Source organism: Oncorhynchus gorbuscha, linkage group LG19 (genome assembly GCF_021184085.1).
Source record: "Oncorhynchus gorbuscha isolate QuinsamMale2020 ecotype Even-year linkage group LG19, OgorEven_v1.0, whole genome shotgun sequence".
NCBI lineage: Eukaryota > Metazoa > Chordata > Actinopteri > Salmoniformes > Salmonidae > Oncorhynchus > Oncorhynchus gorbuscha.
In genome coordinates, this window is record NC_060191.1 from 18,273,028 (window position 1) to 18,288,071 (window position 15,044).

Sequence of the window (15,044 nt, forward strand, 5' to 3'; positions counted from 1 at the left end):
GATCATAGCCCCATGCCAGGGAAAGGAGAGGGGGATGAGAAGACTAACATAAACATCTGAGTCCTAAAACTAGAAACGTCAAGCGAGATGAGGAAAAGGGTGAAGTAGCTGCAGTGGTGAATGTCTACAAATCAGTGATATATGATGGTTAGACTTGCAGGGAGAGTGAGGAGGGGAAATTGAGAGGGATGGAATGAAGGGAGAGGGGAAAAGACCATGTAGGATTGCCTGAGGGACAGCGGATGGCCAACAGAAGACAAGAGGTGAACGTGAAAAGGATAGGTTTTGCGTCATCTCTTTCCCTTCAACACTCAGATGCATGTAGAGTGCAGTAGTGTTATCTCTCCATCTCTTCCATCCACTCTAATGACTGAACTGTTGCATTTCTCTGTGTCCTGTAGCTGTGCTGGTAGCTGTGACAGTGTGGAACCAGAAGGGCAGTCGTAGTAAGTTCCAGAAGAGGGGCGTGTACCACATCCCTGCAGAACACCAGAGCTGGGAGGACATCAGAGAGAACATCCTCAACTACAACGAGGAGGGAGGGGGAGAGCAGGACCAGGTACACACACACACACATACATACATACACACATACATATACACACACACACACACACACACACACACACACACACACACACACACACACACACACACACACACACACACACACACACACACACACACACACACACACACACACAAACACAAATCAAATCAAATGTATTTATATAGCCCTTCGTACATCAGCTGGTATCTCAAAGTGCTGTACAGAAACCCAGCCTAAAACCCCAAACAGCAGGCAATGCAGGTGTAGAAGCACGGTGGCTAGGAAAAACTCCATAGAAAGGCCAAAACCTAGGAAGAAACCTAGAGGAACCAGGCTATGTGGGGTGGCCAGTCCTCTTCTGGCTGTGCCGGGTGGAGATTATAACAGAACATGGCCAAGATGTTCAAATGTTCATAAATGACCAGCATGGTTGAATAATAATAATAAGGCAGAACAGTTGAAACTGGAGCAGCAGCACGGCCAGGTGGACTGGGGACAGCAAGGAGTCATCATGTCAGGTAGTCCTGGGGCATGGTCCTAGGGCTCAGGTCCTCCGAGAGAGAGAAAGAAAGAGAGAAGGAGAGAATTAGAGAACGCACACTTAGATTCACACAGGACACCGAATAGGACAGGAGAAGTACTCCAGATATAACAAACTGACCCTAGCCCCCCGACACATAAACTACTGCAGCATAAATACTGGAGGCTGAGACGGGAGGGGTCAGGAGACACTGTGGACCCATCCAAGGACACCCCCGGACAGGGCCAAACAGGAAGGATATAACCCCACCCATTTTGCCAAAGCACAGTCTCCACACCACTAGAGGGATATCTAGTAAACACACACACAGGTCAGACATTGCAGCACAGTGAAATGATCTATGTCGCTGTTCATTGAGATGAATTTCTAAATTGACCACTAGATAGTACCATTTACTTATTTTTCATACTTATGTTTTCAATTTGATGCCATTTCATCCCTCCAGAATGCCTATGATATCACAGAGCTGAAGAGGCCCCTGTGTTCCAGCCTGTCCCAGTCCTCATCCTGCACCACCGCCCCTCTCATCAAGTCCTCCCAGGGCTCCCAGGAGGAGGTGCACCCTGCTGGCTCAGCCTGCAGCTCAGGGACCCCCTACCTCCACATCCCCCACCACCACCACCGCCATCATCACCACGCTAGCAATGCAAGCTATACGAATGATAGTAATGATGCGCATGCTATCTCCGTGGGCCACTGTCCCATGGACTTCAAGAGCTACGTGGCGCGCATCATCTGGGAGGCCGACAACGACAGTCAGGAGTTCCCGCCGGACAGCTATCACGTCTGGAGCATCGAGGGCGCCGGGTCCCCGGTCGGTAGCCTCAGCTCGCTGGGTTCTGCTATCTCCCAAAATACAGCAGAGGAAGAGGAGGGAGCAGCCTTCAGCTTCGACCGGCTATCCCACTGGGGGGACAAGTTTGAGGCTCTAAGTGAAATGTACGAGCGGCCGGCGCTGGCGCTGACATACCGGGATGCTTTGAGTTACAGCCAGAATCAGAGGAGCCATAGTCAGGACAACCTGCCACACCCTTTTTAGGGTATTCATAAACCACAACATTATACACTGCAACATTGACTGACTTAGTTCCTGCTAGTGATTGTGTCTGGTGTGTCAATGCTGGTTGGTTGTAAGGGAAACAAAGCACACAGAAAATTGGCTCCTGTTATTTTTTTCTTCATGTTGACAGGTTTGCTGAAGCTTTATGTGGTGGAAGAGGGATTACAAGTCTTAGTGAGATGAATTTATTTATTCTGTTTTATTTCTCTCGGTGAAGTGTTGAAACTGTATTTATTTGAGCTCTGAAATGATGTTGAACCAACAGGGACAATGTTGTTCTTCTACATTATAAGGACTTTGAACTTAGTATGTCAAATGTATATGTTACCAGTACCCATTTATTTTGTATTCTACCGTTTTTGTTTCAGACATCCTATTGGATAAAGACAGTCATGCCAGTGAAACGGGCAAATGGAGAAGCTCTGATTTGTTCCTTTATGACATTCTATCCTGTGACAATATATATTAACAGCATTTTTGCCCTACACAAGGGGAGTTCACCTTCTTCACTTGAGCAGGAGGTAGATATGATCTCTAGGAGGAACCTTTATATAACTAAAGGAAAAATGATTCGACGAAGAAAGCAGTCAATCGTGTTGCTTATTCCTTGATACGAGAAGTTATGAGTAGCTCATATACAGGAGGTTCTAGACTATTGTCAAAGGCTTTCCCTTTCAATCACGGTCTAATTGCACTAGTGGATGATTCTCAGTGTTAATTGCAGAATCCATTTACCCAAAAATAAGTACAAACCTTAAAATGCTTAGAATGGTAAAAGCATTGTTGATCTGCCTGGTGAGAAACCTTCAATTGGCATCAATTATGTGTATTATAGAATATAGTGATGGGTTTCAGATAGGAAATATTTTTCTACTCCAATATAGACATGATGAACCCAGCCCTTGTGGTGCACTGTGTTGATGTGTCTTACAAGGACCTGCTCCTTTCTTCTGTTTCTAGCTCTATGTTGGTTCAGAGATGGTGTTGTGTGATGCCAATCATGTCTGAAACTTCCTGTCCTATCGTCTTGGAAACAAGAGGGCAGGATGACCCCACAGTGTCCTGACAACGTCTGATGAATGTATTGTGCTAAAGGAGACAGGACATACAGGGAAGGGTTGGCTGGGGAGGAATAGTTGAGTGGTCAAAGAAAAGTCGAACAGTACAATCACAGAAACTCCATTGCTGACAATTATTTTACAAATGATCTGATTGAAATGGATCTATGTTTGTTGCCGTAGGTAGACAGAAACTCCCCAAAACTAGATCTCCAAAATGTCTTCACTTTACGTATAGCTGTATAAACAAATATCTCATTTTTTCCATGGCTGTAGAGTTACTGTGATGCACAGTGAGGACAGAGTGAGAACCAGGAACACCTCCCTAACAAACACACTGATAAAATCCCTTCTGGCTTTTGTCTCCACATTTCAAATTACTGGGGGTGCCTTTTGTACGCTGGTGTTTGGTCCAATTATCGACTGCACCCTGACAATTTTTCCCCCATATAACTTAACTGCAGTTGCTATGTTTGCATATATTAACCTAAAATTATAGATACAATGGATAAATGTGGTTGCAGCCGTTCAGTGATTTTGATCAGGACACACACACACACACCAGAACTCACAAACCCAGTAAGGCTTCACTCCTCCCAGCCCAGCGTCCCTACTTACTGTATTCAGGACTCAAGGTTCTTGCCCCCATGTTATTATGTATAAATAATGTACATATCTAACGTTTTATAGCAACCTAACGTCAGATATTCATTTTGTATATTACTTTTATTAAAAATAGCTTTTCTTCAAGGCATTGCATTTGGTTTTGTAACTTTCTTTGTCCAGTAACTCCATCTATATTATATGGAAACTGTTAATGAACCATGGCCCAGGCTTTATCAGGACATAGCACTGTATGAGAGAAGGTTCAACAACATTAAGGGGATGAGAAATATGGCCATGGTTATTCTTAACATAGGGACATACTGCCCTCTGGTGGTGTAATCTGCAGCTCCTAAAGGCACAGTGAGGCAGTTTCAGATCTTTACATGAAAAAGAATGTATTTGGTCAAATTATATTATGTTCAATTTGTTAGTTTCTCTCAAGGATTAAAAAAAAAAAAATCCTACTGTAGATAGTCATAGATATGGGCTATTTGTACGTGGAGACTGTAGCACACGTACATTAAGTTGGAAAATGAAACAAAAGTGAAGGTCTCATTATGCAGTTGGGTTGGGGGTGGGGGGAGAGGGTCTCTTTGTCAGGGTTGGTTCAAGAGGGATGGGTGGGGGTTACAATAACTCTGGCATGTAGAGGTGGGGGCCATGCATTCCCAGGCCAACACAATAACCTCTCACAACCTAGCCTTGGGGAGGGGGGGAGAGAGAGCGGCCCATGGCTGCCTTGCTCTCCCACTGCCTCCTAGACTACCCCCTCAAACACAGACACACACAAACACGCTGGCCTCACGGTAGAGACATGCATCATCACACACAGACACCCAAGCAGAGCTGACTGACCAGGGGTCACTGCCACCGTCACTGTTCAGTCCTTTCAGGGTGGGGGACATTAGAGATAGGACTGGGGCAATTTCTTAAAGGCCCAGTGCAGTCAAAAACATAATATTCCTGTGTTTGATATACAGTACAGTATATTTCCACACTATGAGGTTGGAATAGTGAAATTATGAAAATGACCTTAGTGTAAGATCTGTTTGAAAAGACTGCCTGAAATTTCAGCCTGTTTTAGTGGGATGGAGTTTTGGCCTGCCCGGTGACAGAGGCGGTGGATTAGTTAGACCAAAAAGAAATAGTTCAAAACCTCTGCCAATAACAGATCGTTTCCCCCTCTCCACTCAGACCACGCCCACAGTCGGAGCAAAATTGTTGCTCGAGAAATTGCTGTTTGCTAAGAAGCTATTTAAGTTACCATCAGTAAGTTAATTGTTACCCTGAAATGCATTGGAGTTTTAACACAATCACATTACTGAGTCTCTTACAGCTGCTTTGGCCCACTTTTTAACCTGTTCATTAGATTGGTGTCCCTCTGGTTTCAACAAACACCCGTCAATAGTGGAGTGAAGTTGAGCACTTCATTGAGACTTTACCCGTCTGTCACGGTTAAGGCTTCTTTTACCCAACGCCTGTCATTCGAGTAGTAAAGCGTTCCCCTCCCCCTGACACACACGGCATGTGTAAACATGAAATGCCAGACCCAAGACAATACAAGGCCTGATAAGGATACTGTAGTAATGCAATGCACATGTTAAAAGTGCAGGCCTCATCTTTATAACACCATCATTCTGTGAAAAATGGCTTTTAATGTCAGAGGACACGAAGGGGTGATGCTCACACCTCACGCTTGTTGAAGGCAAGGCGATGTTCATCCCATTTCAGATGGAAATAAGAGGACTTCTCCAGTCTATGTAATAGGTAGTATTGTGTATGGATCTTGTGGCTTGATTCATTCAAGTTAGACCAGTTCTAAATGTCACTCCGTCGCCAATTCACAAGAATTTAACAAATCATAGTCGAAACAAGTACAAGGCAAATGCTGCCATTGCAATGTCAACCTTAAAAGCAGGCAAAATGCATACATTTCTATGTCCTTTATTCGAGACAATTCCATTAAAAAACATAACTTTCAGTTTATGTACATAACATATATACATTAGTATTTCATTTACAGTTTAAACATGGTTCTTTGTATACTGCTGCCTCGGCAGACATCTGCACAACACTGAAGGTTTCAGTTGAGTCACAGGTTTGCTAGAATGACTGGGTTGGAGCCCTGCACTGGGACCTCTGTGTTCTCAAGTCTTCACATCACACTATCAAAATAGTTCAACTAAGGCACCACGGACAGGCTAGCGTAAAACTACAACATTTCATATGCAACTGCATTATACCGCGTTTTCCCACCCAATAACAGATAGTCATAAATAACATGCATCCTGTGACTTAAATTGTTTGCCTTTGGCATTGTGAAAGACCTGAATTCATAGCCCTATGAATGTATATGGACATAAAAACATTGTAAGGCTTAAATGAACAAATAAATATGTTAAAATTACGTACAGTTGTAAATCAGTCCAAAGGGTCTAAATCAAACTACTGAAGTCAAGTTGTCCAGGAATGTGTTGTGGCAGGAGAATGCAAGGAGTCGTTCACAGCGTGGTGAGAACACACACAGCAAGTCGTTCACAGCGTGGTGAGAACACACACAGCGAGTCGTTCACAGCGTGGTGAGAACACACACAGCGAGTCGTTCACAGCGTGGTGAGAACACACACAGCGAGTCGTTCACAGCGTGGTGAGAACACACACAGCGAGTCGTTCACAGCGTGGTGAGAACACACACAGCGAGTCGTTCACAGCGTGGTGAGAACACACACAGCGAGTCGTTCACAGCGTGGTGAGAACACACACAGCGAGTCGTTCACAGCGTGGTGAGAACACACACAGCGAGTCGTTCACAGCGTGGTGAGAACACACACAGCGAGTCGTTCACAGCGTGGTGAGAACACACACAGCGAGTCGTTCACAGCGTGGTGAGAACACACACAGCGAGTCGTTCACAGCGTGGTGAGAACACACACAGCGAGTCGTTCACAGCGTGGTGAGAACACACACAGCGAGTCGTTCACAGCGTGGTGAGAACACACACAGCGAGTCGTTCACAGCGTGGTGAGAACACACACAGCGAGTCGTTCACAGCGTGGTGAGAACACACACAGCGAGTCGTTCACAGCGTGGCGTGAGAACACACACAGCGAGTCGTTCACAGCGTGGTGAGAACACACACAGCGAGTCGTTCACAGCGTGGTGAGAACACACACAGCGAGTCGTTCACAGCGTGGTGAGAACACACACAGCGAGTCGTTCACAGCGTGGTGAGAACACACACAGCGAGTCGTTCACAGCGTGGTGAGAACACACACAGCGAGTCGTTCACAGCGTGGTGAGAACACACACAGCGAGTCGTTCACAGCGTGGTGAGAACACACACAGAGAGTCGTTCACAGCGGGGTGAGAACACAACTTCAAAAACAGTGTTTAAGAAGGTTGTGTCGTAAACAGTTAACCCTGCACTACCCTTTCAAACAGCTCAAATGTTTAAAATGTCACCAGAGCAAACGCCAAGACTGCTTTCAGTGTTACTGTATGGCTGAGCCATTTCCAGGAGCACCCAGATTTAAACTACACAGCACCAGATACACATTGTTAAGAGACCGAGTTAAGCAACTCAACTGTGAGCATTATGTACCAATTCACCTCAAACAATGAGCTTTTTAACCATCAAAACATCCCATGTCTTGAGATGTTCAGCTTCAAGTAACAAAGGGGGAGCAGCAGACATGCTTTCCTATGGAGAAAGGCTTGAGTCAACTCAAATGATCTCCATGTAAAAATCTAATTCTGGGGATTAAGACTGCAAGAACTCTGCAAGAGTCTTTGTTGCAATCATTTGACAAAATATGTCAATATATATATGCCATTTAGCAGACGCTTTTATCCAAAGCGACTTACAGTCATGTGTGCATACATTCTACGTATGGGTGGTCCCGGGGATCGAACCCACTACCCTGGCGTTACAAGCGCCATGCTCTACCAACTGAGCTACACAGGACCACACAATATAGTATCCATGAGCTAATTTCCATGGTTGTACTGCATATATATACTGATCTACAGCTTGGTATAAAAAGTAAAATAACTCATTTTAACATGCTACAAAAAAGGTGAGTTATGCCCAAAAGCTAATTTGATTGGTCAAATAAGGATGAGGTTCCGAAGTTAAGTTTCCCAGCCTCTGGCTGGTCAGGCATGACATCTAGGGAATTTTCCCTTCATCTGGTTGGTCAGAAGATCAACACAAGGAGACCCTGGGGCTCAGTGATTGGCTGGTTTCTCTGTGCTTTTTGGTGGAGTCAATATCCCTCCTATGGCAGCAGGCGATAGTCTATCTTGGCTGTCCGGTTGCCTCTGGTGAGCGTCGCTCTGCAACAGACAAGATGATTCAATAAGATCAATGAACATGTATGCGCAGTTTTATTCTTTTACTTAAAATATGACTTTGTAGCACAAAATGGCTGCCATGCATCACCAATATGGCTGCAATACATGTCTGGGTGAAAGAGACTTACTACTCCCAAACACTGGTAGAGATACTCTAAACAGCCAACAGTGAGCAGCCATTCTGGTTGTTTTCTTTGAATATTGTACCCATTCCAGCCCCTGAAAATGTTGTGTGAGCCCTCACCAGCATGGACAGGTAGTCTACGTGGGTCTGGATGTTGTGTCTTTCATCAGACATCACTTTCTTAAAGTCCTTGAGCTCTGCTCTGGGACAGGCGCTGACCGTGCGCATGAAGGGGGTCATCCACCGGACACAGGGCGCAATACTATCCCACGTCAGACCTGCACAGAAACAGACATTAGTAACTATGTAATAACACGAGGGCTGTGGCGTTCTAGGGGCCAACCCATGTACACTATGTCAAATCGTTGCTTACCTGATACTTGGTGGACAACGTCAAATGAGAAAAAATGGCAGAAGGCAGCAGCAGCCAGTATCCCATACTGGTAGTCCAGAGAGTTGATGTCCAGGATGGCCAGGTCTAAAAGCTGTAACACGGAGAGACCAGGACAGCCATTAAAACAGCTGTAGGGAAGCTAAAAGCCTTCCGACAGTCAAGTGTCAGGAGAAGCTGCCGGGGGGGGGGGGGGCCTAGTGGACTCACCTGTGTGATCTGGATGTAGGTGTCCTGAGAGAACTGAGGTACCAGGAAGTTGACACCATCCTTTAGAGACTCCACCTGAGCATAGAGCTTCAGCCATGTGATCACAGTCTCTGGACACAGGTTCCAGTTCAGCGCCTGATGGAGGAGAGTCATTAAGTCATGTGTGACAACTGAATTAGTACAGTGTTGGGCACAGGGGGGTTTCTTACCTTCAACATGACAAGTTCCATCTCCAGGATCGCTTCCTCCTCACAGGCTCCGTCAGTCACGTAGGCAAACTCATGGAGCTTTGGAGGGTAGATTTCCTGAGGGACATAAGGAGGGAACAATTAGACTTGAGAAGAAAATAAGAGAAGTGCTAACGCCATCTTATTCATTTGTTGACAGTATAAACTAAAGCAGTGGTCACCATCCAGAAGAGCATGAAAATGGAGGACGTTACACCTACCTCTATCTTCGATGCGATGAAGAGGGCTGTGATTCCTATGAGCTGCAGTCGGTCCTTCGCCATATCATCCTGTGTCAGCATGAAGCGGTCAAAGAAGTCCTGAGCCAGATAAGCAGTCTGTCGATGCAGAGTGTACACCTCACTCACCTACAACACAGGACAAAACAGGGATGGGTTAGACATCAGTCACCTCTGTACAAATCCTGTGGCACTATAGTAAACAAGTCAAAGTATTGGAGATGTAGAACCCGAGGTAATAACTATGGAGGTGGAGTATCAGACCTTTGGCTCATGCGTATCCAGTTCAGAGGTCGACCGATTAATCGGAATGGCCGATTAAGTTCTCATAATCGGAAATCAGTATTTTTGGACGCCGATAAAAAGGTTTATAGCTTTATTTAACTAGGCAAGTCAGTTAAGAACACATTCTTATTATCAATGATGACAGTTAACCCACTGTTCCTAGGCTTTGTTCAGGGGCAGAACGACAGATTTTCACCTTGTCAGCTCGGGGGATCTAATCTTGCAACCTTACAGTTAACTAGTCCAACGCTCTAACCACCTGCCTCATTGCACTCAGAGGAGCCTGACTGTTACGCGAATGCAGTAGAAGCCAAGGTAAGTTGCTAGCTAGCATTAAACAATCATAATCATTAGCTAACTACACATGGTTGATGATATTACTAGTTTATATAGCTTGTCCTGCATTGCATATAATCGATGCAACGCAGGGGGATGATTTAACAAAGCGCATTTGCGAGAAAAAAAAGCAGAATCGTTTGATGACTGTACCCAACCATAAACACCAATGACAGTCTTAAAATCAATACACAGAAGTATACATTTTTAAACCTGCATATTTAGCTAAAAGAAATCCAGGTTAGCAAGCCATATTAACCAGGTGAAATTGTGTCACTTCTCTTGCATTCATTACACGCAGAGTCAGGGTATATGCAACAGTTTGGGCAAGCCTGGCTCATTGCGAACTAATTTACCAGAATTTTATGTAATCATGACATAACATTGAAGGTTGTGCAATGTAACAAGAATATTTATACTTAGGGATACCACCCATTAGATAAAATACGGAAAGGTTACGTATTTCACTGAAATAAATGTTTTGTTTTTAAATGATCGTTTCCGGATTCGACCATATTAATGACCAAAGGCTCGTATTTCTGTGTGTTATGTTATAATTAAGTCTATGATTTGATAGAGCAGTCTGACTGAGCGATGGAAGGCAGCAGCAGGCTCGTAAGCTTTCATTCAAACAGCACTTTCGTGCGTTTTTGCCAGCAGCTCTTCGCAAGCAAAGCGCTGTTTATGACTTCAAGCCTATCAGCCTAATGGCTGGTGTAACTGATGTGAAATGGCTGGCTAGTAAGCGGGGTGCGCGCTAATAGCGTCTCAAATTTCACTCGCTCTGAGACTTGGAGTGGTTGCTCCCCTTGCAGAGGGCTCTTGTGGAGCGATGGGTAACGATGAGTCGAGGGTGGCTGTTGTCGTGTTCCTGGTTCGAGGCCAGGGAGGAGCGAGGAGAGGGACATAAGCTATACTGTTACACTGGCAATACCATAGTGCCTATAAGAACATCCAATAGTCAAAGGTATATGAAATACAAATGGTAGAGAGAAAGTCCTATATTAACTACAACCTAAAACCTCTTTATCTTGGAATATTGAAGTCTCGTGTTAAGAAATCACCAACTTTCAGATGTTTGAGTAAGGAACTCAAACATTAGCTTTCTACTTCTCCAACACTTTGTTTTTGCATTATTTAAACCAAATTGAATAGTTTTCATTATCGGCGTTGAATCATAGTCGGTCGACCTCTAATGCAGTTATGGCAAATCCAAGAGCATATAGATGGGTACAAGTAATAGGCCCAAGATTGAATAGAGTACAGCAAGTCATTTCAGAGACACATGTACCTCTAGAAGCCAGTCCAGGAGAATGGCCCTCATCTTGGACTTTAGTTTGGGGTGCTGCTGTAGGAAGCCCTTGTCATGTACATACTTCAGCTCCTTGTTCAGCATCTTAATCCACACGTCATCCGAGCTGGCCCAGCTGCCAAGGGGAAACACACCGGTCTTAACAGGACAGCCGGTGTACACTGGCATTGACTGAGGCCCAAAACCAGATAATGAATGTTTGTCATCAATGGTCATAAACATGAAAGGCAAAAAGTAGCCCATTTCTAAAGTTTCTCTAGTTGCAGGTCTACTTCCACCCTGACCTTGTATTTAAGATTTGCATTGACAGTAGAGTGCCATATAAAAAAATGACATTCAGAGTTATCCTAAGTAGTGTTGTGGGGGGGGGGGGGGGGGTACAGTTTAGGAACAAAGACAGGGGGAGGTGTAAACGGAATTTGGGCTAAGCCCCTTCAACACACACACAGTACCTGAGGCAGGGCAGCGGTGAGGTCTTGATGAAGATGTTCTTGAATCGGAACTGCTTGAAGCCAGACAAGTCTCTAGTCATCACAAGCTCCTTGTGTGGCGTTTCTACAAGGACACATGGACTTGCCCCTTCTTCTGACCACCGTTTCTAGAGAAAAGGCACCAAATTCACTCTTTTCATCAGCATATAGTCACATAAGCAGCGAATGCAGATAAATAAGCATGCATTTACAGAGTGAAAATTCCATATAGCCAACAGAGCCATCATTAACAAATAGGTCACAGCATGCTACACGCACAGTGAAAAGTACCAAACTGTTCAAAGCTATAGTACACATGAACTTAAAAAATGCGAAAAGAGAATGATTATTTTAATGGCGACAGAAACGGGTATTGATGCGCGTTCCATAGTGTATACAAAACAAAGAACGCAATGCGATTTAGATCAGGCGGGGAGGAGAAAGGGAGGGACAGACAAAACGCGGGGTTATTGCGCGCTGTCTAACCCAGTGACACAGATAACTAGTAGTGTGTGTATGTAGCGTTAATTCTCAACAATTACTTCTACATCCATGCGAATTTATTTACCAGTTCACCCCTATATTCTCCCACATGTTTTACAGTCATCAATCACTGGCACAACTTGGTAAAGTTAATTGGTTGAATAAACAAGCAACCAACCTGTATTTCATAGCTTTGTTTCTTCACAGCGGGAGGCATCTTTTTTGATGTCTGAAAAGTAAACGGCCAATACCATTAGCTGTAGTTCTTATTTGGCTTAAGACCAATAAACAATACCGCTACACTAATGATTAAAAATAACACTGCTAGCTAATTGAACAAACCTCAGATTTTCTTTTTCGTGTGATCTTGACATTCTGTTCCGGTGCGTTCTCATCTCTTGCTTGTAATGTGATGCGACCACTGAAAGGACAGACAACTTTTAGCGGCAGCAAGCAGTCACCATAATTGTTTTAAACCATGTACAAATATTAAACGTTAAAGTTCGCTTGCAATCATGCTTGTTGATAACGATGCTTTATTACAGTGTGGCTTCCCATACCTGCGTCTAACGTTAGCCATTCTGTCAATTGAAGGCTTCAGAGTTCCACTGAAAAGGACACAGGGCGAAAACATTGTTAAAATGGCAAAGAGTTTAGAGTTTGTACAAATAAGCATCTTCACAAGTTCAAAACATGATTGGATAATAAAAGGCTGTTTTTGTCCGGGCGGTAAAATGGTATGCCAAATGGGTAGAGGGTTGAGCTTGTGAGTACCGTCCTCAATTCCACAAAGAAATCTGCCACAAATTGCATCAAATCTACTGTATCCGTAGTCCCAATGTTATGTCAGAAGCCCTGGTCATAACTTACATTGTTATTGTTAACGAAAGTAACCATATGATCATTATTTTTGATGGTTTGTGAAACCCAACTACGCGCCAATTTCTCGAAGCGGGAGGATTTGGACAGTCACTATGGCTAGCTACAGTAGCTCCCCAGAGAACCAATTTTACCTCCAATACATCAAAATTAAAACAACGTTTACATAAATAGAAAAATATATGATACTTAAAGAATGTATTGCAATAGCAATAATTCAACAATGCTAGGTAACATTTGCATGATGTAGTTTCCCCGTCTTCAAAGTTACTGGCTAAACTACCTTTATGCCACGTCCATGAAAAGCAGTGGTGGCTTGCGTGTTAACGTTAAATATCAAGCAAAGTTGATAACAAAGACAGCGTCAAACCAATGTGAAGAAAAAGATGTATTGTCTTATCAAATCAACTAACTAATGTTTACCAGACAGTTTGCTAACGTTACCAGTCGTCCTTGCAATTTGGTTTCTTTTCCAGATTTTTAGACAAAAACAATATCCCAATGAACTGAATGTTCCCCATCGACATAATAGCTTTACCACTAATTTTCAGAATAAACTCCTGAGAAATCTAGCTAGCTAGCTAAATGAGCAAACAATTCCTCTCCAGCTCCTTACCCTCAGAAATGAATGAACGAATAATGATCAGCTGGCGCGCCGGCGCCAATCTTTATATATCTGACCATTCCATGGCAAGTGCGCATGTGTGTTCCCGGTTCATTTAAACGCGCTAAATGTTCAAATCTGAATTCCATTTATTGCAAATAAGAAAGCGAACATTCTGTTTTGTTTCCCGAGAATTAATACATTTGATCACGTGTTTGTGATCTTTATTAGGGACGTTCGCTCATCGACTTTTTATGGATGGCGGATCTAGTTTGCACAAGAGGGGTTTAATTTATATTTTTTGGGGGGAAAGGCCGCATTCCTTATTTCCCGGTTAACCTTAAACGACGCAGTAGGCGTTGAGTTAGCCTTTACATGTGGTCAAGTATATATAAAAAAACGTTTAAGCTCTATTTTCTTATTTTTTCTCTGCAAGAATAACACTTCCGTATTACAGGTCCACCTATGGGAGAGGTTTCAAACTCTCTTAGCCAATCAGAGGAAGGTCAGGAGAAACAACGTGGTCTTCCTTCAAAATGTAAACAACCCGAGATGAAGACAGCGTGGAGCGCTGTCATACTGAAACAGGAAGATTCTTACGTTTCAACGCAGATATTATATGCTGATTGTTATTGTACGTAGATTGAGCTAGGTTGAAGCTTTTTTCACTCCTCTTCTAGCAAATGCATTATTTGTTATACTGGACCCGTCCAAATAGTGACATCTACCCCCAGAGGGTAGTATCATGTACAGTGGGGCAAAAAAGTATTTAGTCAGCCACCAATTGTGCAAGTTCTCCCACTTAAAAAGATGAGAGAGGCCTGTAATTTTCATCATAGGTACCACTTCAATTATGACAGACAAAATGAGAAAAAAAATCCAGAAAACCACATTGTAGGACCTTTAATGAAATTAAATGCAAATTATGGTGGAAAATAAGTATTTGGTCAATAACAAAAGTTTATCTCAATACTTTGTTATATACCCTTTGTTGACAATGACAGAGGTCAAACGTTTTCTGTAAGTCTTCACAAGTTTTTCACACACTGTTGCTGGTATTTTGGCCCATTCCTCCATGCAGATCTCCTCTAGAGCAGTGATGTTTTGGGGCTGTTGCTGGGCAACACAGACTTTCAACTCCCTCCAAAGATTTTCTATGGGATTGAGATCTGGAGACTGGCTAGGCCACTCCAGGACCTTGAAATGCTTCTTTGTCATGCTGAAAGACCCAGACACGTTTCATCTTTCATCTTCAATGCCCTTGCTGATGGAAGGAGGTTTTCACTCAAAATCTCACGACACATGGCCCCATTCAT

The 15,044-nt window shown here is 43.7% G+C and overlaps 2 protein-coding genes across 2 annotated transcripts in view; one reads left to right on the forward strand and one right to left on the reverse strand.

Moving 5' to 3' along the window:
* Nucleotides 1–3,963, forward strand: part of LOC124006032 (neural-cadherin-like) — a 114,425-nt gene extending 110,462 nt beyond the window's left edge. Inside the window, 2 exon segments of the mRNA XM_046315692.1 lie at nt 402–559; nt 1,537–3,963. Of these exon segments, the coding sequence (XP_046171648.1) occupies nt 402–559; nt 1,537–2,130 (752 nt within the window). The 3' untranslated portion in view covers nt 2,131–3,963.
* A 3,827-nt stretch (nt 3,964–7,790) lies between these two features.
* Nucleotides 7,791–13,843, reverse strand: LOC124005573 (G1/S-specific cyclin-E2-like). Its single transcript, XM_046314965.1, has 12 exons — nt 13,741–13,843; nt 12,806–12,853; nt 12,588–12,666; nt 12,424–12,474; nt 11,745–11,890; nt 11,272–11,407; nt 9,342–9,488; nt 9,103–9,198; nt 8,894–9,028; nt 8,666–8,777; nt 8,413–8,570; nt 7,791–8,150 (listed from the first exon to the last, which is right to left on the reverse strand). The coding sequence occupies exons 2-12, from the start codon at nt 12,823–12,825 to the stop codon at nt 8,043–8,045; spliced, it is 1,188 nt and encodes a 395-aa protein (XP_046170921.1). The 5' UTR covers nt 12,826–12,853; nt 13,741–13,843; the 3' UTR covers nt 7,791–8,042.
* Nucleotides 13,844–15,044: the final 1,201 nt, after the last annotated feature.